This window comes from Haliaeetus albicilla, chromosome 11 (genome assembly GCF_947461875.1).
Source record: "Haliaeetus albicilla chromosome 11, bHalAlb1.1, whole genome shotgun sequence".
In the NCBI taxonomy this organism is placed as follows: domain Eukaryota; kingdom Metazoa; phylum Chordata; class Aves; order Accipitriformes; family Accipitridae; genus Haliaeetus; species Haliaeetus albicilla.
The window spans coordinates 17,185,144-17,212,305 of record NC_091493.1 but is presented as its reverse complement, the minus strand read 5'-3'; the positions used below and the strand labels follow the sequence as shown (position 1 = coordinate 17,212,305).

Here is a 27,162-nt window from a genome sequence, read left to right as displayed (position 1 = left end):
AAGTAAAATAAAAAATTAATTACCAAATGAAAAGATAATATATACAGAGTCATACTAAATATGGATTTTATTTTATTTCATTTGCATCTGCATAAATCATACACAATTCTATTGAAGTGAATAAATTTACATAAATATAAAACTGGATTAACTGAGATCACAGTTGGTTCTGGGCTTTCCAGCTTCTCAGAGGAAACTGGAAGAGGAAATCATTAACTTCAAAATACACCTTACTCAAAGAATATTAAGTGGATCAAGGCTGTACAGTTGTCAGCAAAGCATCTTCTCCTTAGTGTTTCATGTACGTATTTCTTCTTTCTGTTAATTTTTAATTTAGAGTTTGAAAAAAAAATAATTCCTATTGTACAAAAGAGAAACTGAAGTTCATCAGGTCCTGTGATTTTTTGAAGCCAACAGTAAAAGAGTTGACTCTTTTTTGAGTCAAACCCAGCATTCTAGTAAATGTAAGGTTTCCCTTGCCTTCCACTTCTGCCAAATTAGGTCTGGGAGTTAGTGCTGAGGCTGAGCTGATCATGGGAGTCAAGTGTCGAGTGTCTTAACCATGACTGAATTCAGGAGAAAACAAATTTAAGAGCAATTTGCAGTTCTTTTTGAGAAGTACACAGGATTTGGTGACTAAATTATCTCTTCTGTGAAAATTATTTGAACTTACTAGAGCGTTTGAGCTATGTGCCAAGAAATTCAGGTAGTGCCAAATGCTGCTTTCAACTGCACATAGTTTTATGTGACTTCTGTCATAGATTTTTTTAAAATTTAAGAAAAAAAAGTTAACATTTGTTACTATCAAATATAAAAATTACCATGAAGGAAGGAGTACATCAGTTTAAAAGTAATCAAAAGTTATAATATTTTGTTTGATATCTTGGGAATCAGAATGGAGTGTCTTTAGAGTTTATGGCAAATAGAAGCCGTCTTAAATTATTTTGACAAAGGTATTGCTCATCCCACCACAGCAAATCTAAAGGCGTTACAGATGAAACTGACAAGGGGAAAAGTGATTCTTGTGAGCTGGGGCAAATACGATACAGTATTTATATGCTTAAGAAATCAAGAAACAGCAAAAATAAGATCGCTGCCATTCACTTATTGGCGAATCGAATAAAAAACATCTATTTAGATGGGTGGATAATATTAACCACTTGGGGGGAGAGAGTATGCTGTTCCTCCAAAGTGGTTAGCAAAAGCATCTGACATAGAGGCTTGAAGAAGTTCTCTGCACTGGACTACAAAATTTCCATCCCAGAAGTCCTGGGGAGGAGAAGGGAGCCAGAGCCGTGCAGCGCACACAGAGGGTGCCTGGTACAGCGCACCTGCTTCCTGCCTATGCACCGCATAGGTGGCTGGTGTGTGCATGGGCAGTCCCGGGTGCTCCGACTGCATCCGGCTTTCCGTGGGTGAGTAGGGGGATTCTGGGGTATGGGCACAGGGACCGAGAACTTCAAGACCTGTTGAATCGCCTCTGCAGAAGAACTGACCAAACAGAGTGCAACAGCAGTTTGTCCAGACTTCTTGATGTCAGTAAGCAAGAAACAATGAGAAATAAATACTTCTTTTGCAGCTAGTATTCTGTATTGATCCTATATCTAGTTGGTACTGGAATAAGAAGCTGAAAGGTAATTTAGAAATGTGGAAGTATATACTTTATCCAAAGATTCTTGTTCCTTTCTGAACTGTTAAAGGTAAGGCACCAATGTTTGTACACATAGTGATAAACATAATAATGGATTTGTTTCAGTAACATAAAACATTATAATTTTGAGGAAGTGAGTACTTCTATTGGGAATACTATGGCAATTCCTTTTATTATTTTGTGAGAACATGTGTCAGTTCTCCTCCAAATCATTGTTCACATGCGCGCTGTGGATCCAGTATTCTGCTGGAATCTCAGCTGGTCTGTGTGCCGGTCACAGTCTTTGGTGAACATAGAGCATTTCCAACTAAATGTGGTGGGAAGTCACACGTGAGGAATCCAGAGACTTTTCTGAGACTTGCGTGTCCTAAGGCAGTAATTTTTCGGTTCGTTCACATTTTTCTTCCTTGGAAGAGGGATCATTCCTTACGAATATTGAACCTTGGAGGGAGGGCATTTCCATGTGGAACTGTGGATGGAGTATATGGGATAAGACTTAGGAGAGGCCAATCCTGAAATATTAATTCTTAATGGGGTCAACTCAAAGCCTAATATCACCTTTCCAAAGTTTCATCTTGGTCATTCAGAGGGCTCCTAGTCTAGTGAGAGAAAGTTCGAGGAGAGACACCAGATTTTTTTTTTTTTTTTTTTAAACTTCTTTCTCTTAATCTTGTCTGGATAAACTTCTTTATTAACTCTGGAAGAAATAAACTCCTTACCAGCTTACGTGGAATGCTCCACCACAATGCTATAAGCCTTGCTGTACCTATACAATTAAGTTTAGGCTGAATTTACACCCTTTGCAACTGGGTGGGGTTGTTGCGGGTTTCTTTGAAAAAAGACTGCAATTTAATAGTGCTAATCCTGTCACTTCTGAACTTGTTTGGAGCTCCTGGAACGGAACGTTTCCTCCTTTGCACTCCTATGAGAAAACAGTTAGAATCCAACTAACTACTTAGCACTAACAGCATTGGTGTAGAAATTAAGTGACAGCTAATTAGTTGCTTTCCTGACTTGATTGTCTGCCTTTGTGGCATGGTGTGACAGGCTCTTATTTAGGCTCATGTTTACAACCTGTAAACATGTTCTGTTACCTGTAAGCCGTATCCTGACATTTATATTAAACCCATCAGTTTCTAGTGGACAATTCTGATTTTTTTTTTTTTTTTTTTTTTTTTTTAAGTCTAGGTTACATACCCCATTCCTTCAGAACAATGAGATAATACTGAATAAATGCCATAGTGCCGAAAGTCAGCACACTCTCCAGATGCCCAGGCATCTTCAGTGACATCTCTGAGGGATGTCTCTGTTCAAGCACTTTGTAGATTTTCCCACATGGAGATTGTCTACCTTCTCCCTTCTCTGCCCACCCCTCTGTTATGCCTTTGGTGCAGCACCTGGGCAAGATGCGTAATTATATTGTGGAGTTTTAGAGTCAATGTCTTCCTACAACTGCTAGGTAAATTTTAAGGTTCAGATACTATTTGGAGTCAGCCAGTATGGGAATGAGATGTGGAAATCAACTGTTAACTGAATAAAAATGGAGGTTATTTAATACTAACTGAAAATTCTTTGGAATGTACTTTCTGTAGGCATGCTTGCAACTAGCCCTTCTTTCTCTTTTGACCATAAAGATTGGGATTTAGAAATGGAAGGATTAAGTACATTTTACATTACCCCTTACTTGTTGCTGTGGCAACACAGATGCATAATTTTAAAGGCAAGCATTTCTCAGCATTTGGGATAGATAACATTTTGTCTCTTCTTGCTATTTCAGACTGAGAAATAGGATTATGATTCATCAAATTCTTACAATTTTCACACATTGACTTGAAATATAGTGTGTTTTATGTTATGTGTGTAAAATGTATAATAATTTATAAATTGGAAAAAAGGGTGATCTCTAATTGCTTGGGAATTCCTCATAAATGAAGGGTTTGCTATTACAACAAAAATTATAATCTTTGTTACTAGAGCTTTGGTAAATAGTTTAATGCATTGGGAATTCTTGTCAACAGATAGTTGAAGACCTGCCACTTTAAAAACTCCCTTGCCTTAACTGCCTTCTAACTCCAGTAGTCAAAAGCTGTTAAGCTTTAAGTGCTCTGTCATATCTGTGGGCTTTTATAGCAACCAGTAGAGCAGACAGCAGTGATGATGGAAAACGATGGTAGGTAGACTTAAAATACTATAAAGCATAGAGACAATTGTATGTAATGCCTGGAATTGAAACCTTTTTGAATGAAATGATCGGCCATATGTGCCACCCTTATGGACCCTGTAAGAAGAAGAGATGTACCCTATTGCTAACTGTGCATGAAATTGCAGTGTTAGGAGATATTGACCAGATGTTTCAATCTCAACAAATAGCTTGTTATGTGACTGAGTGAAAATCTCTCTGCTGCTTTGATCACATACACCTTAAAGGAAGAAGTAATTTAATAGAGGCTGTCAAAGTTCATCATTGTCAATAAACTTTGACTTGACCTTTGCCATCTGTTTTTGATACTATTGCTGATAGAAGCTGATAGGCAGCTGTTTACAGTTTGTGCTTTATGAATTTTGTGCTGACAGACAATGAAAGAAGTCTCTTCACTTGTGGAATTTTTGCTGTCATTCTGAGTGTGGGTGTATTCATTGAGACTGCACATCATCTAGCTGGGGAGTGAGAGTGACATATGCATGCATTTTGAAAAGGAAGATTTGTTTTGAGGTTATAGATATGCAAAATCACATGCGAAATATCCTAAAATGTCACTTTGCAACAATATCAACTTCACTTACAGGTTAGTACTTAAATACATATACAGTGTTTCACACTGGAGAAATTTAAGGCATTTTTAAAATGCTTATCAGTCTTCCCTGTATCTCTAGGAAGCGAGTGCTAATTCTTTACAGGTAGAGAAGGCTGAGGCATGGTTAACAGTAGCATACAGTTGCCCGATGAGTTTGTCTAACTGTACACAAGTATGGTGTTCCATTTTCATGTTGTTAATATGCTTCCATTAACAGCTTAACACTACAGCTTCTAGACACAGCGTAACAAGACTTTTTTATGTTGTACTTTATTTGCCACTTTGCTATGTTTCACACACAGTGTTCAGCAAGGAAGCTACTATCTTTGAGTTCTTTTACTGATACAGATACTCTTAAACCTTACCTCATACATAGCTTTGTAATATTAGCAAATTTCTTCATAAATAGTTGTATACACTGAAACAGCTGCAGAAGACTCCCAAGTAAACCTGGAATTCTTACTGTTGTGATACCCTTCATGTAACTGTCATCTAAGTGATGAAGAAGTGGCAAGACCAGCCCTGTTTTGTAGATGTATCATCTTTTACCTGGTTTTGAGCAGGGACCACATTAATGTTGCGGAAAGGGAAAGGGAGTGACACATCAGATCAAACAACGAGGAGGTAGTTGATGTCTGAGGTTCTGTGCTTCAAATGGGGAACGGATGCAAGGCCAGCTGCAGTCTCAGTTATGTGCCTTGTAAGATCTTGCAGGAGACATTCTGCCTTTGGCCTCAGAAACATATATTGAGCTTCAGAAGAGAGGCTGCAGCACTTCAGGTATTTGAGGCAGAACTGTAGCATTATAAATACAGGATAAGAGGGTGATGGAGTAAGGAATATTGGAATTAGGTGCCTAGACTGGCCAACATTTAAGGGGTGTAATAAAAGAGAGAGCTAGGTTTTGGCCACACTGAAACTTTGGAATACAGCTAATCCATGTTTAATTACAGAAAATATGCTTGTATTTCCTTGTACAGCAAGAAGCTTACAAACGAGACTAAAAATAAAACAGCGGAAAAGCAATTGAAGAGCAAGAGGTAAAGAATAGGAAATGGAATACAAAAGAATAGCAGCACTGAAAATAGTTATTTGTATTACAGATTTTGTTAAGAGGCAGTTTGTTAGCTTTGTGTTTTTAAATGTAGAAGTGAATGAAGTACTGCTCCTGGATGATTAACGTTTTGATAGACATCTTAATTTGAAAAGCTATAGCAAAATATAACTTGTGGCGCCACACTATAGCTAATAGATATTCCTGTGCAGAGATTTGGATAGTACATGTTGAACCAGATCCCAATAAGATTTAGATATTGGTCTCAGTGCAAGGCTTTAGCTAGTCTTTTCCTTTAAAAAATATTATCACTTTTATCTCATTTGACTGGAAGTTGCTTGAGGGTGTTGTCATATATTTTAACAATATGGCTTCCTCATGCAAGATTTGGCAGCTTCAGCTAATGGTGGAAGAATTACTGTACAGGACATGGGGCTCCTTTTTGCAAGCCTGCTTTTATAAAGATAAGCTTATTTTTTCCTTTTCTATTTTTTTCTTACATGGCCATTATGTGATAATAGCTGTTGCAATCTTTAAATGTTGATCAATGAAAAAAAGGAAAAGGAAAAAAGATACCAAAGATGTTGGAACAAAACTGTAGTATCTCATCCGTTTTCCAGGGTCTTGATGCTGTGTTCTCATAACAGTGATTCTGTAGTAGGTATGCTGGGTCTGCTTGGAACAGAGTTAAATTGCTTCATGGGCACCTATATGGTGCTGTGTTTTAGGTTTGTCAGCAAAACAGTGTTGTTTAACACAGCATGTGTAGCTATTGCTGAACAGTGCTTGCACAGCATCAAGGCCGCTTCTGTTTTCTCATTCTGCTGCCCCAGCAAGTAGGCTGCGGGGTGGGAAAGAGGTTGGGAAGGGACGCAGCCAGGACAGCTGACCCCAGCTGACCAAAGAGATAGTCCAGACCGTATGGAATATGGTCAGCAATAAAACTGGTGGGGGCAGGAAGGGAGGGGGAGTTTTTCCACGGTAGCCATGGCTTGGAGACTGGCTGAGCATCGGTCTGCTGGTGGGAGGTGGTGAATGATTGCCTTTGCATCATTTCATCTTGATGCATGCATTTTTTTTCTCACCGTTGCACTTCCAATTCTCTCCCCCATGCCCCCAGGAGGCAGAATTGAGAGAGTGACTGGGTGGTGGCTTAGCTGCTGGTTGGGTTTAACCCACCATGGTAGGGATTTTAAATGATATAATATATGTAGTGGTAACAGAATATTGCATTCCAGTTGTGCTTGAGGTGTATCACATCATTCATAAGAAATAAGTAAGCTCACCTGGAACAGTGGTACTAATGTCTTTTTTTAGGATTGTTTTGCATATTGTCAGGTTCTCATGTTTTTAAGCTATATATAATGATTTAGGTTTTTGATCCCACTTTTTCTCATTTTATCTGGTTTTCGAAGATGAGGTGTGATTTATTTTCTTCTAGCATCTAAAATATTTCTAAAAATATTTGTAAGAGTTTTTTAATGGACTGTGTATATAATTGGTGATGTGTCCTAGGGGTACAACAGACTGGTGAAACCTTCTGAAAAGTGAATGGGCTCATTCTAAAATCCAGAATATAAAAATAAGAGATAATCCAAATAGCACTGGATAAAAAGAAGCCATTTCTGTTCTGATTTACTAATAAAGAGTGCTTCATGAGTAGTTGCTAACATTGTTTAGATTTTAGCAAGCATGTTAAGTCTTAGCTAATTTTAGGTCTTTGGAGTCCTCTCCTCTGTGAGCTGCAATTTAAAATAAGATCGGATTTGACAGATCATGCAGAGAAGAGTCCAGCTTCAAATAATGTACTTCAGATGCACTTCAGATGTCTGTATTCAGTGTTAATGAGTTTTGAAGATCCTTCACTGTGAAGGGGCATAATGCTTCCTGTTGTGTTGTCAGTTCCTAGGCATTTAGGATTCAAGTCTACAGCTGAAAACTCCTATGTGCAGAAGGTATGTCAGTCTAAGCAAAGCTTCATACGCTTTGGCATTGTTAGTTTAAGACAACTGACAGATGTGGAAATGCGCTAGTGGCTGCAGCTTTAAAAAAGAATTCGGGAGCTAAGGAGTTCAGATGGAGAACAATGTGGAACCGATAGCGAGAGTCTTTGTCAGACTCCTTGTTCTGATTATCGATGTTGTCCAGTTAACAGTGGCACTTACAGCAAAGCATAGAGTTGGAGTAAAATGAAATAATTCCTGAAGGATTTTTGTTTTAGTCAGAGGGCTATAAAGCTGTCTTAAGCTTCATTAGTATGGAGTTTCTTTTTAAGTTTTACAGGATTGTGTACTGAGACCCAGCAGCAGCAAACTCTTCTTTTGCAGGGGAAGTATCTTTGCAACTGGAAATAGTAAGGTAAATGAGATCAACTGTTTAGTTTTGCTGCTTTTTGCCTTTCAAGTAGAGGTCCTCCTTTGAACTTTGCAGGAACAACAAAGAAAAGCTTTGAATGCAGATCAAGTGTTGTGATATGGGGTACTGGTCTCTGCCCCTGTGGCAGAAGCATGGCATTCTCAAGCTAAATAGGATAAGCTTGGGAAATAAAAATCAAAGAGCTCAGTTCTCTCCCTTTCTTTAATTCTTTAAGACCACAGGTTTTCTTTCATGTAATATGAAGGGGCATTTTTTTATTTTTGGGGTGTAAGGTACCATTCAGGTAACTCTGTCATCTCATCTTGAATATTGTTCTCAAAAGACAGCATTGAGTAGCCAATCAAAGTCAAGTCCCTTCTAGTGTTGGAAGAAGTGCTTCTAGAAGTGCTTCTGTAACTCAGAGGAAAGGTTGTTTCCAAAGCCATTTGCTAACCAGCTGGAGATAGGTGAGTCTGCGGATGTGAAAGAGTTCAACATAGTTAACTTCAAGCAGTCTCACAAAGTCACAATTGAGTCTTCAGTTTTACTTGTTACCCAGTTTTCTTGGCATCCCAGCATCTTGCAAGAAAAGACAATGCCATTCTCTGCAATTGCCACCCACTCCCTGGAACAAAGGTTCTTATATTTCTCTGATAGCTAAAGCATGCCAAAGAGTTCACCTTGTTAACTGTGACCATGAAAAAACACTTGAACAGATACTACTGTGAGCCCAAGTTAGCCTCATAGAAATAAGGAGAGAAGTGTTCTGTCACCTTCTAATATATCCTTGAGTGTCCAAGGTGCTGGCCTCTTTTAGAAGTGCTGGCTTCAGTATTTGATCATAAGGAATAATGTGCCTGTAGGGATAGGGTAATCTGATAGTAGATGATGCTTAGTTTGAAATCAGCCTAATTTTAAGACAGAGTTATACTAAAGGCAAGAAACACATTTAGTTTACCAGGCTGTGTACAACAAAAATGTAAGGCAAATGCAATCTGTTTAACTCAAGAGAACATCTGAAAAGTGTTCTATTTCCCATGCTCCTTCCTCTGTCATGGATGCTTATCCTAGCTGAAAAGCTCAGGGCTTGTCCTTGTGTGTACTGATATCCAAGCTGCGTTGACAGAAGAAAACTTTAGGATGGAGAAACACATTAGATTTCATAAACCACTTTAGATTTTGAGTTTCCTTTGTGGTATCCCACTCTTGAGGCTGTCTTGTTCCTTCATGATAGGTTCCTACTTTTGACACTTCTGTCTTTGGGCCATTAACAGCCTCAGATTCCCTTGGGTGATGATGAGGATTCATGGTGTGGCCAGGAGCCAGCCTCTCCTGACCAGACTGTCAATACAGTTAGTTAATAGCTGCCTTGCTGCCTAGCCAAACCCTAGATAATTAACTCATTATGCAAGTCCCTGCTGAGCTGGGTCATTTTCCGTTTCTGTCTAGAGTCTTTTTCATTCAATTAAATCTTGTATTCCACATAAATCTATAAAAAGAATTTGCATTTATCTGTGCAGTTCATTATTGGCCTTCATTTAATATCGGCTATAACGCTGCATGACTGTTTCATGGTGATAAATGTGTTATGATGACTGACCCCCATTCCCATTTAGAGCGTTTTAGCCAAAATGTTGCTAATAACAACAATAACAACGGTGTGTGAAATAGCCCATAGAAGCCTGTTTTTTCCATATCAGGTTATTAAAAATTAAACTCGAATCCAGGGTCAAATTTTTTAAATAGTACTCCAGAGTCTACCTTGAAGATGTTATTTTGTCTCTTGTTTTTTCACATGTATGCAAAAAATGCCTGCTGTGACTCATTCTACTAGGTGCAACTTCAATGCGATACCACAGAGATATTTCTATAGTTCAGTTTCATCAAGTTTGTGATGTGGTGTCCATTTTTTGCCTTTACTAATATGTAGCCTTTTAGCTGAGGAAAAGAGGAACAGTTTGGGGGAGTTCTGCAACTAGCAACACCTCACTACCATTATTGTGGGAATATGTGGGAGATAGTTCCAAGAAGCTAGGAGTATTTGTAACTGGAGATCTGTGATGAGAGGATCTTTCCAGAAACACTGCTGAACTACTTTTCCATCTTCCTCAGTGTTGGCTAACTTAGCTCAGATGTTCAAATGAAAAGAATATCTATATAGTGGGAATATTCCCCCACCGTATAAACCTGTGTTTCAAATAATCACGCATGTGAGCAGAACCATTGCTTATAGAAGTGGTCTGCACAATATACAGAGGTTCATCTCAAGAAATCCTAGCTCGTGACCCCTGATTCTCAAGAATAACTTTACTTACATTTCAAGTAAGCATTGTGACAGTTACGGCATGTATCACATCTGAATTCAAACTGAGCTGCTGCCAATAGCCAAAACTGTGATACTTGAACAGAAATTCTTTTTCCCAAGGTGGATGTGAAATATTATTTACTGTTGCTCCAAATGTTGTCAGACTTTATATATAAAGGATGGAAAAGTTATGTCATTTGATAAAATGTTGTAAGCCTAAGGTGCAGTTTGAAGTCTTATGTTTTTTGAAGAATTGTTGGGGTTTGATGCTTTGCTAAATGCTGTTCATAGTGATCTCTATCAATTCTTGTTATTTGTGAGAGTAAAGCATGCTTTTCAACATGGGACACAAGGCTTCAGGTACTTCTGTTCTTATCAGTGTAGAAATTGGTTCCATATTTGCTTACAGTAGGTCACAACATCTTTAGTCTTGTTAAATAATCTGTTCTACTTAACCATACCTCAAAATATAAAAGACTACTGTTCCTAAGACATCCTGAATGAACACTGCAAATGTGTATTACGTATATGCAAATGTATGTAAAATACAAGGACATCATAGAAAATTCTCTTGTTAGGGGTTTTCTTAATTTATATTAATTTAGAGTGATATGGAATACATTAGCAGAGCATATGTAGCGTGCATTTCATGAATGAGAGATTGAATGCTGCCACCATCTGACGACAGAGTCTTTTTTGTACTTAAACTTTATATATATTAAATTACTGCAGGAAAGAGACCTTGCAACTTTTGTCCACCTTTGCCTTATTAATGAAGACTTTTACATGACTAAAGATTTTTTTTTTTTTTTCTCTCCTCTGGAGCTGGAAGTAATAAAGATGTGACTAAGCATGTATTTCCAACTCAGTTACTTGACCTTTCTACAACCCACAGCTACCATTAATGCTGCTTTGTAATGGAGACATTATCGTTTATTTAAATCTTGATTAGGAAACAATTATAAGTAGGGTTTTAGTATAGCAGTAAATTGATGTAGCCTTTAATTCATACTATAGATTGAGTGGATAAGCCTTCTGACTGTAATTAGAGTGAATTATAATCACTTCAGTTGGTTGACTCACTACCAGCAGAGTAGGGCCTATGATTGGTTCTTCACGGTTTTTTAGTTCACTTTTGATTTACAGTGCTGCTAAATGCTATTTTTTAACTTAGTACAAAATGGAGTTACATTTACAGTTGAGTGATACATATTTTGTATTAATAAAAGAGGAGCTTTATGAAATAATCTGGCACCTTAGCAACACTGTGCAGCTACACTCTTTCTTTACAATTCAAGTGACGGAACTGCTCTTAATAAAATTGGAGATAGCTATTTTCATGCGTGATTTAACAGTGTAAATGGGGAGCATTTCCTTTTTTGCATATAATTAAATGGTAGACACAAATAGTTATTTTCAGTACCATTTAATTTTTATATATATTGTGAATGTTGCACAATTTCCTCGTAGATTTCTCAGATGTTTTGTTTTCCTCACATGCTATCTCTCTGGTTTTTTGGGGGGTGAGGTGGGGGGGTGTTTCTTTTGTCTTCTATTTTCTACGAATTTTCTTTGAAGATACCATACGTTGCTTGATTAATTGTAAGTGTAGGGGCATCTCCTTTGAGCAAGGGACTTATTTTGAAATACCTTGTAAAAACATACTAATCTACTTTATTTGATAGTGAACTATATGTATTTAAGTTTTACATTAGGTATTAAACACTTAGCGGGATCATTAAGGGTTAATTTTTTATTCTTTGTTGGACCTTCCCTTCCTTGATGTACCAGATTTTTTTTACTTCAGGCATAGAATTGTTCTGTATGTCACAGTGCTCTGTAAGCACAGAATTAAATATGGAAAGTGGAGAGAAAAAAAATGGCAAAAAATAATATACCAGGCATGCTAACTTTGTATTTGTTTTTGTTTGTTTGTTTGTTTTCCCTGTCAATCTGCAGTGGATGATTCAGAGCCCTTACAAAGCTGCAACTTTCTTTGGGTGCATTGGCAAAGATAAATTTGGGGAGATCTTAAAGAAGAAGGCTGAGGAAGCTCATGTGGATGCCCATTACTATGAGCAGAGTGAAGAACCAACAGGAACCTGTGCTGCCTGCATCACTAGTGATAACAGGTCAGGGGCCTTTGATATTTTCTGAAGATATAAATGCATTCAGCATAGTGTGGAGCCTAATTTGTTTGGAATATTTGGCCTTGAAAAATTGTTATTTGAATGATAAGGGAAGTATTAGCACTGGTTTGAGACAACACAGGACTGCCTGGCTCATAGTTTGGGGCTGGGTGGTATTAATATACTTTTAGAGAACAGCAGTTCTATTACGGCAGAAAAGTGTGAGATAATAATATACTACTTCTTTCTGAACTCTATAGCTTCCAGTTGCTCTGGAGTGAGAAAATATGTGGGAGAAAAAAGCTGGTTAACAAGTATGTTTATGCAGCATATGGGAAACCTGATTGACATGTGAGGCATATACTTGATTGGCAAATGAAGAATATACTTCAGGTGATAATGTGTTTAAAGAGGATAGGTGTCAGCATATAGCCTGATTGAAAGAGTTAATTTGATTTTATACAAGAGGAAGAAAAAAGTGATTTTTTTTTTTCTGCCTCAGTTGTTGAGATGTTCATCTAATAGCTGTAACTCTGTATGTTTACATCTTAACAATTTCTTCTGAATTTTGTCTTTCATGTTTTCATTTGCTACTTTTTTTTGGATGGTCTTTGCTATATAAAAAAATCACTTCTCCAAAACTCTATTCAACCTTTCTTATATTTGTAGACTATGAGCAATGTCTTTGTGGTATTTGGTATGGTTCAAAGCATTCCATAAGTAAGAACCCATTTATAGAATTATTTATTTGGGGTATTGTAATAAAATCAGTAAAACCAAGAATTTCAGAAAGAGATAATGAAGACAATAGGCATTTATCTTGAGCATGGCCCTTTGCTTTCTTCTTTCTCCCTCCACCCACAACACTTGAACTTATGTATTACTTCTTTACTGATTACCTCCTCATGACTTTTTAAAGGTTTCAAAACTAGCCAGTCAGGTCTGCCTTAATCTTGAGATGTTACCAGCACACATGAACCTTCCCTGATTTCTGCCAATATCTAAATTTTCTGATACTAGATATTGAAACAATAATGAAAATGCTATTGGTTACCCTGAAGAATATTTTCTTTTTGGCTCTGAATAAGAGCAAAATATCTGCCATTATCCTTTTTGGTTTACCTCTGTGGCTTTCAGTGCCATGGATCCTGAGGAAGTGCTCTTTCCCTTTCAAAGCAGTATCAGGAGTTAGCAGAATTTATTAAGGTAAGATAGCAGCCCCGTTATTAAAATCCACGCCAAACTTCTTGGTGAATGTTTTGGGCAGAATTAGCAAAGGCAATAGGCAGCAACATGAACTGAACTGAGAGTCAGAGGAGGGAGAATTTTCCATATAACATGTAGAACACTAGAACAATTTTAGTTAGAGTGAACATCTGGTCCAAACCCCTGCAGAAAGCAGGGCCAACTTTGAAGTTAGGTCATGTTTTTCAGGGCCATGTCCAGCTGGGTTTTTAATATCTCCAAGGATATTCTGGGCAAGCTGTTCCAGTGTTTGACCACTCTTCATGGGAGAAATTCTTTTGATGATACCCAGCTGGAATGTTCCTTCTTCCAGCTTGTGTCTGTTCTTTCTTGTGTCCAAGAATAGTCTGGCTCCATCTTCTCTGTAAACTTTCATTAGATATTTGAAGACAGCAGGAAGGTCTCCCCTTAGGAACCCCTTCTTTAAGGCTTAGCCAAGCCTTTCTTTGTTTGTTAAGTATTCCAGCCCCCTCATAATCTTGATGGCCCACTGCTGGACTCACTGCATTGTGTCGGTGTCTTCCTTGTAATGGAAAGCTCAAAGGTGGAGACAGAACTCCCGATGAGGTCTGCAGACCAGGGGTTTTCCTCTGTTCGGAATATATAACTTCCTTTGTCCTGCTGGCTGCATGCTTGCTCATGTAGGCCAGAATGCAGTTATCCTTCTTTGTGCAGGTGCACTGCTGACTCATGTTCCAAACGTGGTCCACCAGAACCTCCAGGTCCTTTTCTGCAAAGCTGCGTTGTACCCTGTCAACATTCAGCTTATGTTGTTGCGTGGGAGTTATTCCATTCTAGTTGCTTGACTTTGCATTTGCCTTCAAGTTTCTGCCAGCCCCATTCTCCAGGCTATTGAAGATCCACTGAATGACAGGCAGCCCTGTCCTCCAGCTTATCAACCTGTCCTTCCCAATTTAATGTCATACATAATGTCTTACTCTCAGGAGTGAATGTACATACTCAGTGGAGGAAGGAAGTTCATTCATCTTCATCTGGAGTTTTGAAGTTATGTCTGCAGACTTGCCCCTTCATCTCCAGGATCCATATTCAGTTTTTCAAAGAGAAGACAAGCAATAAAGTTGTTTCTGGTCTATGATTCTCTCTCTTCAGTCACATAGTGTCTGTGTATGCATCCTGTAGCAATCACCATTTCCTAGATGACATGATGGGAAACTGGAGTCAGACTGTCAATAGACATACATCATGAATTCAGGAAAAATACGTGCATCTTTTGCCGTGCATCTCAATGCAATTTAAAAGTTTAGGTAAATTTATTCATAAAAATGTCCGCAAGTACTTCTTTAATTTATTAAGTCATATTTTTTATTTGCTAACATAAAACACTTTTTTCTCTTAATATCAACCATTTGCTCAAATACTAAAGACAGTGGCTTAATCTCAATCACTTGTTTTAGAGTGTGCTTGTGAGAGTGCAGAGAGTACAAGAGACTTATTTCCTTCTGTGGGAGATAGACAAAAATGGCCGATGGTTGCTGCTAAAGACTTCATTGTGCAACCCCACCTCTTCTAGTGAGAGCAAGTTTATTCTCAATCTTTAATTACCCTCTGATTGTTTCTTGGTTTTCAGCATTTTCTATATTTGTAAGAATCACTTCAACCTGGCCCCAGTTGATAACTCTACTTACTAATTAATCTCTTGTTCCAGTTGAGGTACGTGCTAACTTCCTTCTTCAGGTAATTCAGCTTTCTTGTCTCTTCTGGAGGAGCTGGCTAATGGCACTCCTGGTTTTCCCAGTAAGTGGCTGTGTATATTTATGTTCCAGACGCCCTGATGTGAATGTTCATTGTTTCTGATAACTCTGTGTAGCTTTCTGCAGGAAAGGGTTCTGACCTAATTTGTGATTACCCCTCTGAATACTCTAGCTTAGCAATACTAATACGCTTTCTTTTCTGCCCTGGTTTCAGCTGGGATAGAGTTAGTTTTCTTTCTAGTAGCTGGTATAGTGTTATGTTTTGGATTCAGTATGAGAATAATGTTGATAACACACTCATGTTTTCAGTTGTTGCTAAGTAGTGTTTAGAATAAGTCAAGGATTTTTCAGCTTCTCATGCCCAGCCAGCAAGAAGGCTGGAGGGGCACAAGAAGTTGGGAGGGGACACAGCCAGGACAGCTGACCCAAACTGGCCAAAGGGGTATTCCTTACCATGTAATGTCATGTCCAGTATATAAACTGGGGGGAGTTGGCCTGGGGGGGCATTGCTGCTTGGGAACTAACTGGGCATCAGTCGGCGAGTGGTGAGCAGTTGCATTGTGCATCACTTGTTTTGTATATTCCAATCCTTTTATTGTTATTGTCATTTCATTATTATTATTGCTATCATTGTTAGTTTCTTCCTTTCTGTTCTATTAAACTGTTCTTATCTCAACCCACGAGTTTGACCTTTTTCCTTCCGATTCTCTCTGCCATCCCTGTGATGGGTTGACCCTGGCTGGACACCAGGTGCCCACCAAAGCCATTCTATCACTCCCCCATCCTCAGCTGGACAGGGGAGAGAAAAATATAACAAAAAGCTTGTGGGTCGAGATAAGGACAGGAGAGATCATTCACTAATTACCGTCATGGGCAAAACATGGACTGAACGCAGCTAGAGAGTTAAGAGCTGCTTGATGAGTGGGGAATTTTTATTGTTGTAATTGTGCTGAAGGGACGAGGGGTGGATTGTGTGTAAATTGTCCACTTTTTGTTGGTTTTGTGATGATATTATTTTGATTTTGGTGTGGGGAATTATTTTTGTTGATGTGAGTGAAGATTTTGTGTGATGAATGTAGATTTTAATGATAGTTCTTAAAAATGTGATGCACAGAGGCGAGGGGTGGAATGTATTGGTTTTATGTGGCAAGGTTTTGGTAGCGGGGGGGGTTACAGGGGTGGCTTCTGTAAGAAGCTGCTGGAAGCTTCCCCTGTGTTCGAGAGAGCCCATATCAGCCGGCTCTAAGACGGACCCGCCGCCGGCCAAGGCCGAGCCAATCAGCGATTGTGGTAACGCCTCTGTGATAACATTTTTAAGAAGGAAAAAAAGTTGGGACAGGAAGAAAACAGCCGCCGGAGAGAGGAGTGAGAACATGTAAGAGAAACAACCCTGCGGACACCAAGGTCAGTGAAGAAGGAGGGGGAGGAGATGCTCCAGGCACCGGAGTGAAGATTCCCCTGCAGCCCATGGGGAAGACCCTGGTGAGGCAGGCTGTCCCCCTGCAGTCCAGGGAGGTCCACAGTGGAGCAGATATCCACCTGCAGCCCGGGGAGGACCCCACGCCGGAGCAGGTGGGTTCCCGAAGGAGGCTGTGACCCTGTGGGAACCCTGCGCTGGAGCAGGCTCCTGGCAGGACCTGCGGATCTGCGGAGAGAGGAGCCCACGGAGCAGGTTTTTCTGGCAGGACTTGTGACCCCGTGGGGGACCCGCGCTGGAGCAGTGTGCTCCTGAAGGACTGCATACCGTGGAAAGGACCCATGCTGGAGCAGTTCGTGAAGAACTGCAGCCCATGGGAAGGGCCCACGTTGGAGAAGTTCGTGGAGGACTGTCTCCCGTGGTGGGACCCCACGCTGGAGCAGGGGAAGAGTGTGATAAGCCCTCCCCCTGAGGAGGTGAAGCGGCAGAAAATAACATGTGATGACCGTAAACCCCATCCCCATCCCCCTGTGCCGCTGGGGGGGACTTGGTGGAGAAATCCGGGAGTGAAGTTGTGCCCGGGAAGAAGGGAGGGGTGGAGGGAAGGTGTTCTGATATTTGGCTTTATTTCTCATTACCTTACTCTGGTTGATTTGTAATAAATTGAGTTAATTTTCCCCATACTGAGTCTTTTTTGCCCGTGACGGTAATTGGGGAATGATCTCTCCTGTCCTTATCTCAACCCACAAGCCTTTTGTTATATTTTTCTCTCCCCTGTCCAGCTGAGGATGGGGGAGTGATAGAATGGCTTTGGTGGGCACCTGGCGTCCAGCCAGGGTCAACCCATCACACATCCCACTGGGTGGGGGAGAATGTGTGGTGCTTAGATGCTGGCTGGGGTTAAACCACGACATTTTCTCAGAGCTTTTCAAGAAAATCCTAATGCGTGATTAAACTCTGAAGTAGTACCTACACTCCCTCATAATCTGTGACTTTGATTTGTGCATTCTGCTCAGAAATACCCACATGCACAGAGTCTCCATTAAGCTGTTTGGTTTGAAGCACTCTGACTGTATCCAATTACCATATTTCATTGAAAAAAACATCTACCTTCTCTGTGTCCCACATGTTGAACTTACTGCTGTTAGACTTACAGTTTTAATTTGGAAAAGCTTGGTGCTTGTCTTCAGTGTAACAATCTTTTATTACACATCATGTGCAGAGCATCTCTACAGTTGGATGTAGCCACAGAGAGCTAGGTTTACAGTTTCAGGGGCATGTGGTAAGTGAAAGGAAACATACAGAGAGTCTTTGCTTAGTTTTCTGGAACATAACTGCTTTTTACTTAGCAACATACGTAGACAGACAAGATTTTTCCGGCTAGGTCCTTGATGGGTTTGCCAAAACTGAAAGTTTTAATGTGCTTTTTAAATTTGGTTTACAGAAAATTACCACAGTTATGCACATGTCTTTCTTGGTTTTACTTGGTTCTCCAGTGGACTTCTTGTCATTGCACTGATAATATTCATCAAGAATGAAACTTCTTGCCCTGTTATGTGTACTGCTACAGAGGCTTGGTTTATTTGTTTATAATTTATTTTTTTAAAATTTTCCAAATTCACATTACTTCTCATTACCTTTAGGCTTTAGAATTAAAGAGACACGCCCGAAGCATATTCCTGGGATGAAATGACACAGAACTGTGCTATGTATTTTGATCCATTTAGAAAAAAGTTAATCTAACTTTTTGGTTTGATTTTTATATACTTGATCTGTTTAACTTACAGGGATTGTCACTGATGAGTGCTTCAGAAAGTTTATAGGGAGATTTGGTTGCTGTCTTCATAAGATTCTTTCGGGCTTTTGTTTGTTTTTTATTGAACAGGACAAAGAGAAATGGTGATAGTGTAAAGATGCTGTTTTGAGGTGGAATAAATTTTTAAGAATTCCCAGTTTACTTGCCTCCTAATGGCTGTAGATGGTACTCAGTCTGGAGGCAAAAGCATAACTCGCAGATGAGCAATTCACTCTGACCCACTGCCTCTGGATTGTACTAGCATTTATATGGAAAAGGGTGATACATACAACATCAGTTGTATGCACGGTGGAGAAGGCAAAAGTTTGCAATAGCTATATGTTGTATGTGTAATTAGACATTATTTATCTGGCTAATATCCTTAACACAAAACAGTGATGGGTTAATGTTAAAGATGCATCCTATGACTATTAAATCTTGAAAATTAAATTTTAAACTCTGTGTGCCAACATGGAAGTGCCTGTTTCCCCAGCTCCTCTTCTCTCAATATTGGGTGTTATTAAACACTCTCATAATAAAATTGCACAGAAGGATTTGGTCGTGGTAGCCAGAGTGGAGAGCTAGTGCATAACCATCTTTTTATGACCTGTTTTTAGGAGTACATCTGTAAGTTTTGTGTGTTTCATAAGACTGAATTGAATGGCTGAAAAGGAGGATTTAAAATAGAATGTATCTTACATGTAACAAAGTAAATATGATACTTTTTGTTCTTGCTGATGGAAGTTGTGTCCCATGGCTTGTGTTATAACTTGTTAGGAAAGAATGAAGTACAAATGAGTTTTTGGTAGTTTTCCAGTAATGCACAGCTAAGCCAAGGGTTTTTATAACAGTTCATCATCTAAAAGTAGCAACGTGACCCTTTTTCATTTGCTAAAGGAAAATATGAACGTAATGGGGGAAAAAAACACAAACCCCTTTTTAAATAATATAACTATTCATTGGAAAATGATAAAGGCAAGACATACATATCCATCAACTTTTTGGTTCTAGTGAGGTATAATAGTTTTCAGAAGATAAACTGGAGTAGCTACTTTCCTTTTTGTGTTAGGTACTAGAAAAGTTTTAATGAAAAACTGCAGATGCTATACCATACAGAGGGAGTTGATCACAAAATGCAACACAGGTTGATTATAAGCAAATGAAGGCATGTGAACAGCATAATAGTGAAAGTTTACATAAACTGTATCTGGATTTAAAATACATTATTTAGTAAATGGTTTACATAAAAATTGTATTTAATATATGATTTAAAATATATTATTTAAATATTATGAAATGGTCAAATAAAGTATGTGTTTTATGGTGCTCTGTTAATTGCTTTTATGTTCCTTAGGATCTTTGATTATCTTTGAGAAATGTTGTTCTTTGTGAGAAATTTGCAGTAGTGTTAGTTAAAGAGGATCTAATGCCTGGTTTTTAATCACTTTCAGGTCTCTTGTAGCTAACCTTGCTGCTGCTAATTGCTATAAGAAGGAAAAGCATCTTGATCTGGAGAAGAACTGGAAGTTGGTGGAAAAGGCCAAAGTTTATTATATAGCAGTAAGTTCAGCTTCTTTCAAATTGGTAAAATTTGTGTTACAACATTGTGAGGTTTAAGCAGTGAGCATGTCTGTTGCATATGATTTAGGATGATTTCATAGGAATACAATGAAAGAAAATGACTGCTTCAATTTCAGCATAGTTTGATTTCTTTGAATTTAAATGTACAAATGTAGAAGTATGTTGTAGTTGTATGCCTTCTTAAATTAGTGGGAAAAATCATAAGTACTAAACATATTTTCAGAGCTTTTGTAGTAGTGCATCAAATTTACATTTCACATTTTCTAGTAAATTGTTGTGAAGGATGCACAAATTATGTAGAAAAACACTATTAGCATAATTATTCACTGCAAACAGTTTGAGCTTATTTGTGTGAACAATCTTAATTGCTATTTATTCCATAGTAATTACTACGGCACCTTATAACTCAATATTTCAGAAACAATGATTGTGACAAATCTCTTGAATGTGGGCGGTGGGGCAAACTGATTTTAATGATGAAATCTTACTTCTGGAATGAAGGGGTTTTGAGGATGGGGCATTAGTAGATTCACAATTAGTATTCTTTTTTTACCATCCAGAATGAATCAAGCCAGATTAGTGTATTTGTGTAGATTACATCTTGCCTAAATAGAAGTGGTGAATTTTTTTTCATCTTGCTCTCAAGTTAATATGACTGATCAAAATTAGCAAACATAAAGCAACTATGACAGATTAAAACCTCATAACATGCATGTAATGTATGGATTCTGTATGACAGCTGCTTCCATTCCGCTACCTGAACTATGTGGGAACAGCTGGTAAGAAGTGTAAAAAATTGATTATCCAGGAGGAGCAAGTTCATTGAAAATACACTTACTTCTTTTAGCTAGTGTTAATGTCTCCTACAGCCTGTTAGTGTGCACTGCTGTAGGCTTTACATGGTTGTTATTGATTCTTGTGTATGGCCAAGACTGCCCCTTTATAACTGTCAAAAAATACTTATAACCTTTTCCGTATACAACAAAAATACATCCCACTGCTATGACCATATGTTTGTGCTGCAGTTAAAAAAAATACATCTGTGTATTGTCTACTCATTTTTTATTTATGTTTTTCAAGTGTTCTGAGTTTATTTCCCAATAATTATACCTCAGTCTGTTCCAAATGGCATGCTTAGGAATTAATGCTATTGGCTAAAAAAAATATTGAAAGGCTAAGAGTATAGTTTAAATAAAGAAAAAGAATTACAAATGTTACCAAAAGCTATACTGCACTAAATGTTTTTTTGTTTAACCATGCTTATATATAATTATCAATTAAGTTTCCCATATACAATTTAGAAAAATTAAACTTAGTGGAGCTGCTTCAGGAAAAGTGGGAGATGTTACATGAGGTGAAAAACAGGTTTGGGTTTTTTAAAATATAGCCTTCATCTTATTTTAGTTCCAAAGCCACTCTTCTGTGTTGAGTCAGTTTGATCACTTAAGTTTTGACTAGGTGATTCACTACACTGATTTTCATATATATTAAAAGCTGTTCTTCAGATGCCAGTTCTGTGACATCCAAGCTTTGACTAAAAGACAGAGAATTATTGTACTAAACTGAAAATAAAACCCAAGATGTGCATATGTTAATGGATAAATAAATACCACTGAAGTGCTGATAAATTGTATGAGATATTTGCAAAATGGAAGTCAGATTAGGGAAATATCTGATTGCAGGAGGAGATCTGTTGCATAAAGAACCTGGTTCACACCTGTAGCAAAAGCACTTATGGATGGGTTCATCTAAGAGATTTCTAGGACAGCGTTATCACTTCAGATTACAGATTGCATGTGGAACTTTACTTAAGGAAAGGAGACAATGTGTAGAACCATACACGTTCCCTCATGCTACAGTGCATTCATGCCCTTTTCTTTCATTTAACTTCTTTACTTATAGGTTTGTGGCGGTTACCAGATTAAACAAAACCATGTAGTAAAAAATTACCACTCCTGAGGTATAGGGTAGCTCCCAGAGTCATTAATTTGTCTGCTGTTTTCTGTCTTCACTTTAGTCTTGTTACCTTCCTTGGCTTTGCACTGTGCATATGTTGCTTTTCATTTCCATCTTTCTATCCAACTGTCACCTATTTCTTGGACTGCATTAGAATGTATGTTAGTGACAGAAACTTATGCTGGAAGTGTGTGTCCTGAGATTCTCAAACAATCCATTTTCTTAGCAGAGTAGGGCAGTTGTTGCTTTAGGACAGGTCTGTGATATCCTGTGGTCATCTGTAAGTGCTTCCTAGAATAGATAATATGCTTTTCAATGCAGTATTCAGCAGAATGGCCCTCAGATGAAACTTAGCTCTGAAATCTAATCAATTCACAGAGGGAGGAGTAGGTACAAAGGAAAAGATAGTAAAGCCATGACAGAACCCTTAAAGACAGCTTCTGTTACTATGAATGAACACAATACATTTATTTTAGCCATCTGGTAATCAGATCCAGCAGACAAATTGGAGAAAGACTAGCAAAGAATAGGACCCTGTAAATCACAAATAGAAGCCAAACACTGAGGCTGCACCAGCTTTCTCAAAGATGGTAAACTTTAAAGGTGTATTTTAATCCTTAAAAATTACTCTACTTTGTATGATTTAAGATAGATAAAGTGTACTGTCAAACGCTATGCAATTTCTTTCCCTTCTCCAGATATAATTCATATACTTGCAGTAATTTCTACCATTGACATCATATCTTCCAGTCTGTCATATTCATTTCGCTGTGGATCAGCCGGCTGTGCTGCTGGTGTCTGATTAGAATTCACTGTGAGGGATTTTATTTGGTTCCTTTTGGGGCTAGAAAATGCTCCTTCCTCAGACATTTCCCTTATTTCAGAATAAGCTGAGAGTTATGATAACACTAAACATTGTCATTCTGCCTCTGAAGTTGTGAATGGGACACAACCTGATGACATGAAAATAATCTTAAATTGTGTTGGGAGGGTGGTGGTGGGGGATGTTCATTTTTTTTCTTTCTTTCTGTGAATCTATGCTTTCTGTCAGGACTTGCATTTTAGAATTCTTATGTGTTAGAGTTGCATTTTACAAACTTGGGTGATAAAACTCCATATTTGGGCACCTTATTTGTCTTATTTTCAGAGGCATTTAATAAACTGATGGTAGTACTGTGTTTATGTAGGCATCTCTAAGAATTCTATAACGTGTTGGATTGTGGGATTTTTGTGTTGTGGTGGTGTTTTGTTTGTTTTTTTTCTAAGATCATCAATGTCTTTAGTGCCAACTGAAATATATGGGAGTTGCTGGTACTCAGTTTCTTTGACATTGCACACAAACATTTTAACATTTTTAATGCAACTTGCAGTATATAACTATTAATTTTCATATCTTACAAAGGCCTGGAATGCAAAGATATTTTTATTATCAATGTTTTTGATTTAAAAAATAATCTGCTGATAAGAGCTACTTAGGAGAGCAGAAAACCTGAGGAGAATTTTAGTTGTCATTTGACTCCAGAGAGCACCTCTGTGTTACTGTATGTGAGTAAGGAATTTTGCACTTGCATAACAGGAGGAAAAATGGAAGAGGAGAAAATGCTTTCCTTCATTGAAAGCTGCACTTAACCTTGTGAAATCTTAACTCTGTGATGACTGATACTGCTTGCTCATATAGACAGCTGAGTTTTAAATTTCTACCTGAACATTATTGCCACAAGTGTGGTGCTTCCCAGGTGTGTGTTTTCTCTTGTTCCAGTTAGCCGTCCTTACTTCTGCCAGTTATTTAGCTTTACTCAATTTGTTCTTCAGTCCAAAACCTGCATTCATTTAATGTTTGCAGTTGGAGGTAGGTGGGTGAAACACTGTCATTTGATGCTAATATTATCTTGGTGCTAAAGTAATAAATGGGTTCTTGAAAGTTACTTCTGTGCTTCAGGTTTTCTTTTTTTTTTTTAACTTAGAGATTTTCCTTTACTAAGCATATGAAATGGCAGTATTGACTGCAGTTAGGTTCCCCATCTGTAGTAACTTGAGTCTTTGCTTAGAATGGATCAGTTAAGTAGCTCCCAAAAACCAAACAGATCTTCCTTTAATAAAACGCTTGTCTCCCTTCTGTACAAAGGAAAATAGCAGATTATTGTTTCGGGACTGCATTTGAATTTGTATTTTGTGGGTATAGTTTGTGTGCTTAAAAAGCTGGTGTTATAAGTGATGTCTCTCAAAGCTTTTCTCATTAGTATCTACGTAGATTCCTTGCCTAGCCATTTCATATAGGTATGGCATTGCTGATGCTCGTGCTTATCTGTGTTCGTTAAAGAGACGTGGGACCATTTTTACACCATACTTTATGCATTATCATCTCTTGTCTTTACTTTTTGAATTTACAGTGCCTGAAAGCTTAAGCTCCTGTGCTACCTGTTGTAGATAGAGTAGAGGAGGAATGAAGCTTTTTTGTAGCTCTAAGACTATTTCTATGCAGCTGAATTTTGGGTTGTTCACTTTTAGTATTGCCATATAAACTTTTATTCAGAGTAGATAACACTTTCACCTAGTCAGCTTTGCATGGGCTGTTGTTATTTCACCATCTGTAAAAGTTTAAACCATTCCTTTCTCCTCCTTCCATGCAGCAAATAATAGAAATTTCTCAATGGTGATGCCCTTCAGTTGTACCACATTCAGTATAAAGCTTTCTAATACTGCTTAGATTTGTTAGCCCACAGTTAAATTTCATTCTCCACCTTCAGCATCTCTTCTGTGTTTACAAAGTTAATGGTAAGTGTAGTTTATTTTGATGTTAATGATGTTCTGATCAAGACCAGGTATTCTGGTCTTAGGCTGAGTTTCAAGCAGGAAATCTCATGTTGCAGCAAGGTACGAACCCAATGTAACATACCTATCTGCTGGAGGAGAGGTTTTTAAAGCTCCAGCCACCCTGATATGTTTCAACAAATACTGTGGTATTTTCGTATTTATTTTTTTTAATGCCTAAGTGCTTGTCTAAGCAGAGAGATACTGTAGTGGCGTAGTGGGCTTGATGGCAGAATTATCTGGTTTCAACATGAGTCTGTCAAAACATAAGCTTGATGTCAGCAGTGTGTAGTGAAGCTTAAATAATGTTCTACAGTATTTTACATGGGGTTTGGCTATTCTACTTGAGAAAAAATGCTGATTATTATAACAATGTAAGTATAAATGAAATTTCTTTTGTGCTGTCTCCTCCTTTCAGAGTCATATTCAATGAAGGCATTTTTATTGTAATTTACTGCTATGATGACTATGATAATTTACAATGGATTGTGATAGGTTTTTTTTCTTCGAGATGTGTTAGGTCTGTATGCACATCTTGGGAAGCGAGAGACATAGACACTGGTAGGAATCCCCTGAAAAAAGACATTTGTTTGAATAACTCCACAATAGCTTTTTTTCCCACTGATAACTTTTGCCATAGTGCTCTGGCATCAGTATGTATGCCATTTGACATGCAAAACTATTTCTCACAATAATGAATAGGTTTTATGGCCAGGAAAACACCATTCTGAATGTCTTAACCATAAAGAGGCTGCAGCTAGCAACAGTTAGTTGTGGCCTGTTTTGCTGGCCTGGGATAACATTGCCTTCCTGAAACCCACCATCTTGAGATATTGTGTTTTCTGCAAGTTATAGCTGGAGTGTGATGCATTCATTGTGGAGAGATGATGGACTCTGTATCTAACCAGGAAGCAAATCTGCCATTTAGTGGCTTCCAAAACAAATATGGGAAAAATACTTTCTCTCTCATAAATACAGACATTCACAGCTTTATTTCTTTGATTAAAATGTGAAAAAGAGCTTTGTCTAAATCAGCACCAGCATGTGTTATGTCATTCTGTGATGTATTTAGGATGCGGTGTGCATTATTCTACCATTTCAGGTATAACTTCTCATGCATCGACAATTTTGCGAGTGTTTTCTCAACTTATGTGGAAAAGTGAATTAGAAACTTTTTTTTCTTATTTTTTACGAAGTTTGATCCTCAAGATGTCATTCTTTGAAGATGAATGCTTTGTACTTTATGCAGAAAAAATGCATCATCAACTTTTAAGAAAGATTGTACCTCCTTTTTCCATAATAGAAAATTAATGAGAATCTATCTAACATTGCAAAAATATTTATTTCTAAATGTTCACCTCTATGTTATTAATTATATCTACTTATATGAGGAATATACGCGTTTCCTTTCCTGTCATTCTCCTCCTACCCCAGTAGCCTTTAAATTGCAAATATGCTTCTTCAGCACAGTAATTAGTGAAGCTCAGTTATCACTCCTTTTATCATGTGATTTTTGGGTGTTTTTCAGAAGAATGCATTATTAGAGCACTTACACAGCCAGTCTAGCTGCAACAGCCAGGCAGCAATAGCAGTGCCATTTTTCACAAAGAAAATGTTGAACAGGAGCCAAATGTTTGGTGGCAGAGTCTGTTGCTAGGAAATCAAGTTCCTGAGGCGATTAATGACAAAGCAAGCAATAACAAGAAGGCAGAATTACAGATTTAAAAGAGAGGGAGAAAAAAAGTAGTTGGTGTTATAATTACCCAAAGAAATCCGTACTCATTAAATTGGCTGTTTTTATGATTGACTTTAATTGGAGGTTAGCTCAGATATTTAGCTCCTTTCCCACCCCTTTAAACACACACATGCACATAATCTGTAGAACTGCAGACTTGTTTTTCTAAGCATTGAGAGGAGCTTGCCCTGTAATTTGATCCCCACTGACAGATGCATTTTCTATGCTGCCATTTTGAATTAACCTATTGTGCAACAATTTTCCTCAGCTCTGTTGAATAAAACATCAAGTCTTATTACTTCAGATGGATTTGATAGAGTAAAAGAATGTACTTCTAGCTGAAGTAGACTATTTGCAATGAGTTCAGTGATTTGAACTCTGCCAACAAGTACCAATAATTTGTGATGTATACTTAAAGAATGAAAGAGAGAAGAGCCACGTGGGGGGTCTTTTTGGCTGCACGAAGTTCAAACGCAAATCTCAGAGTAATATTGTTGTTTGTGCTAAGGTTATTCCACGAGATCATGCCTTTTTAGATAAAGCATGTTAACTAAGATTTTTACCATTAAGCAGATTGGTTTTGAACCGGAGATTCTTTTACCCCCAGTGGTTATCCAAACT

At 38.0% G+C, this 27,162-nt stretch overlaps 1 protein-coding gene across 2 annotated transcripts in view; it reads left to right on the top strand.

Annotated features, from left to right (window-relative positions):
- Window positions 1-27,162, top strand: part of ADK (adenosine kinase) — a 298,584-nt gene that overhangs the window by 126,836 nt on the left and 144,586 nt on the right. For both annotated transcript variants that reach the window (XM_069796300.1, XM_069796301.1), the window contains exons 5-6: window positions 12,120-12,292; window positions 19,910-20,018. In XM_069796300.1, the coding sequence (XP_069652401.1) occupies window positions 12,120-12,292; window positions 19,910-20,018 (282 nt within the window). The remainder of the gene's footprint in view (window positions 1-12,119; window positions 12,293-19,909; window positions 20,019-27,162) is intronic.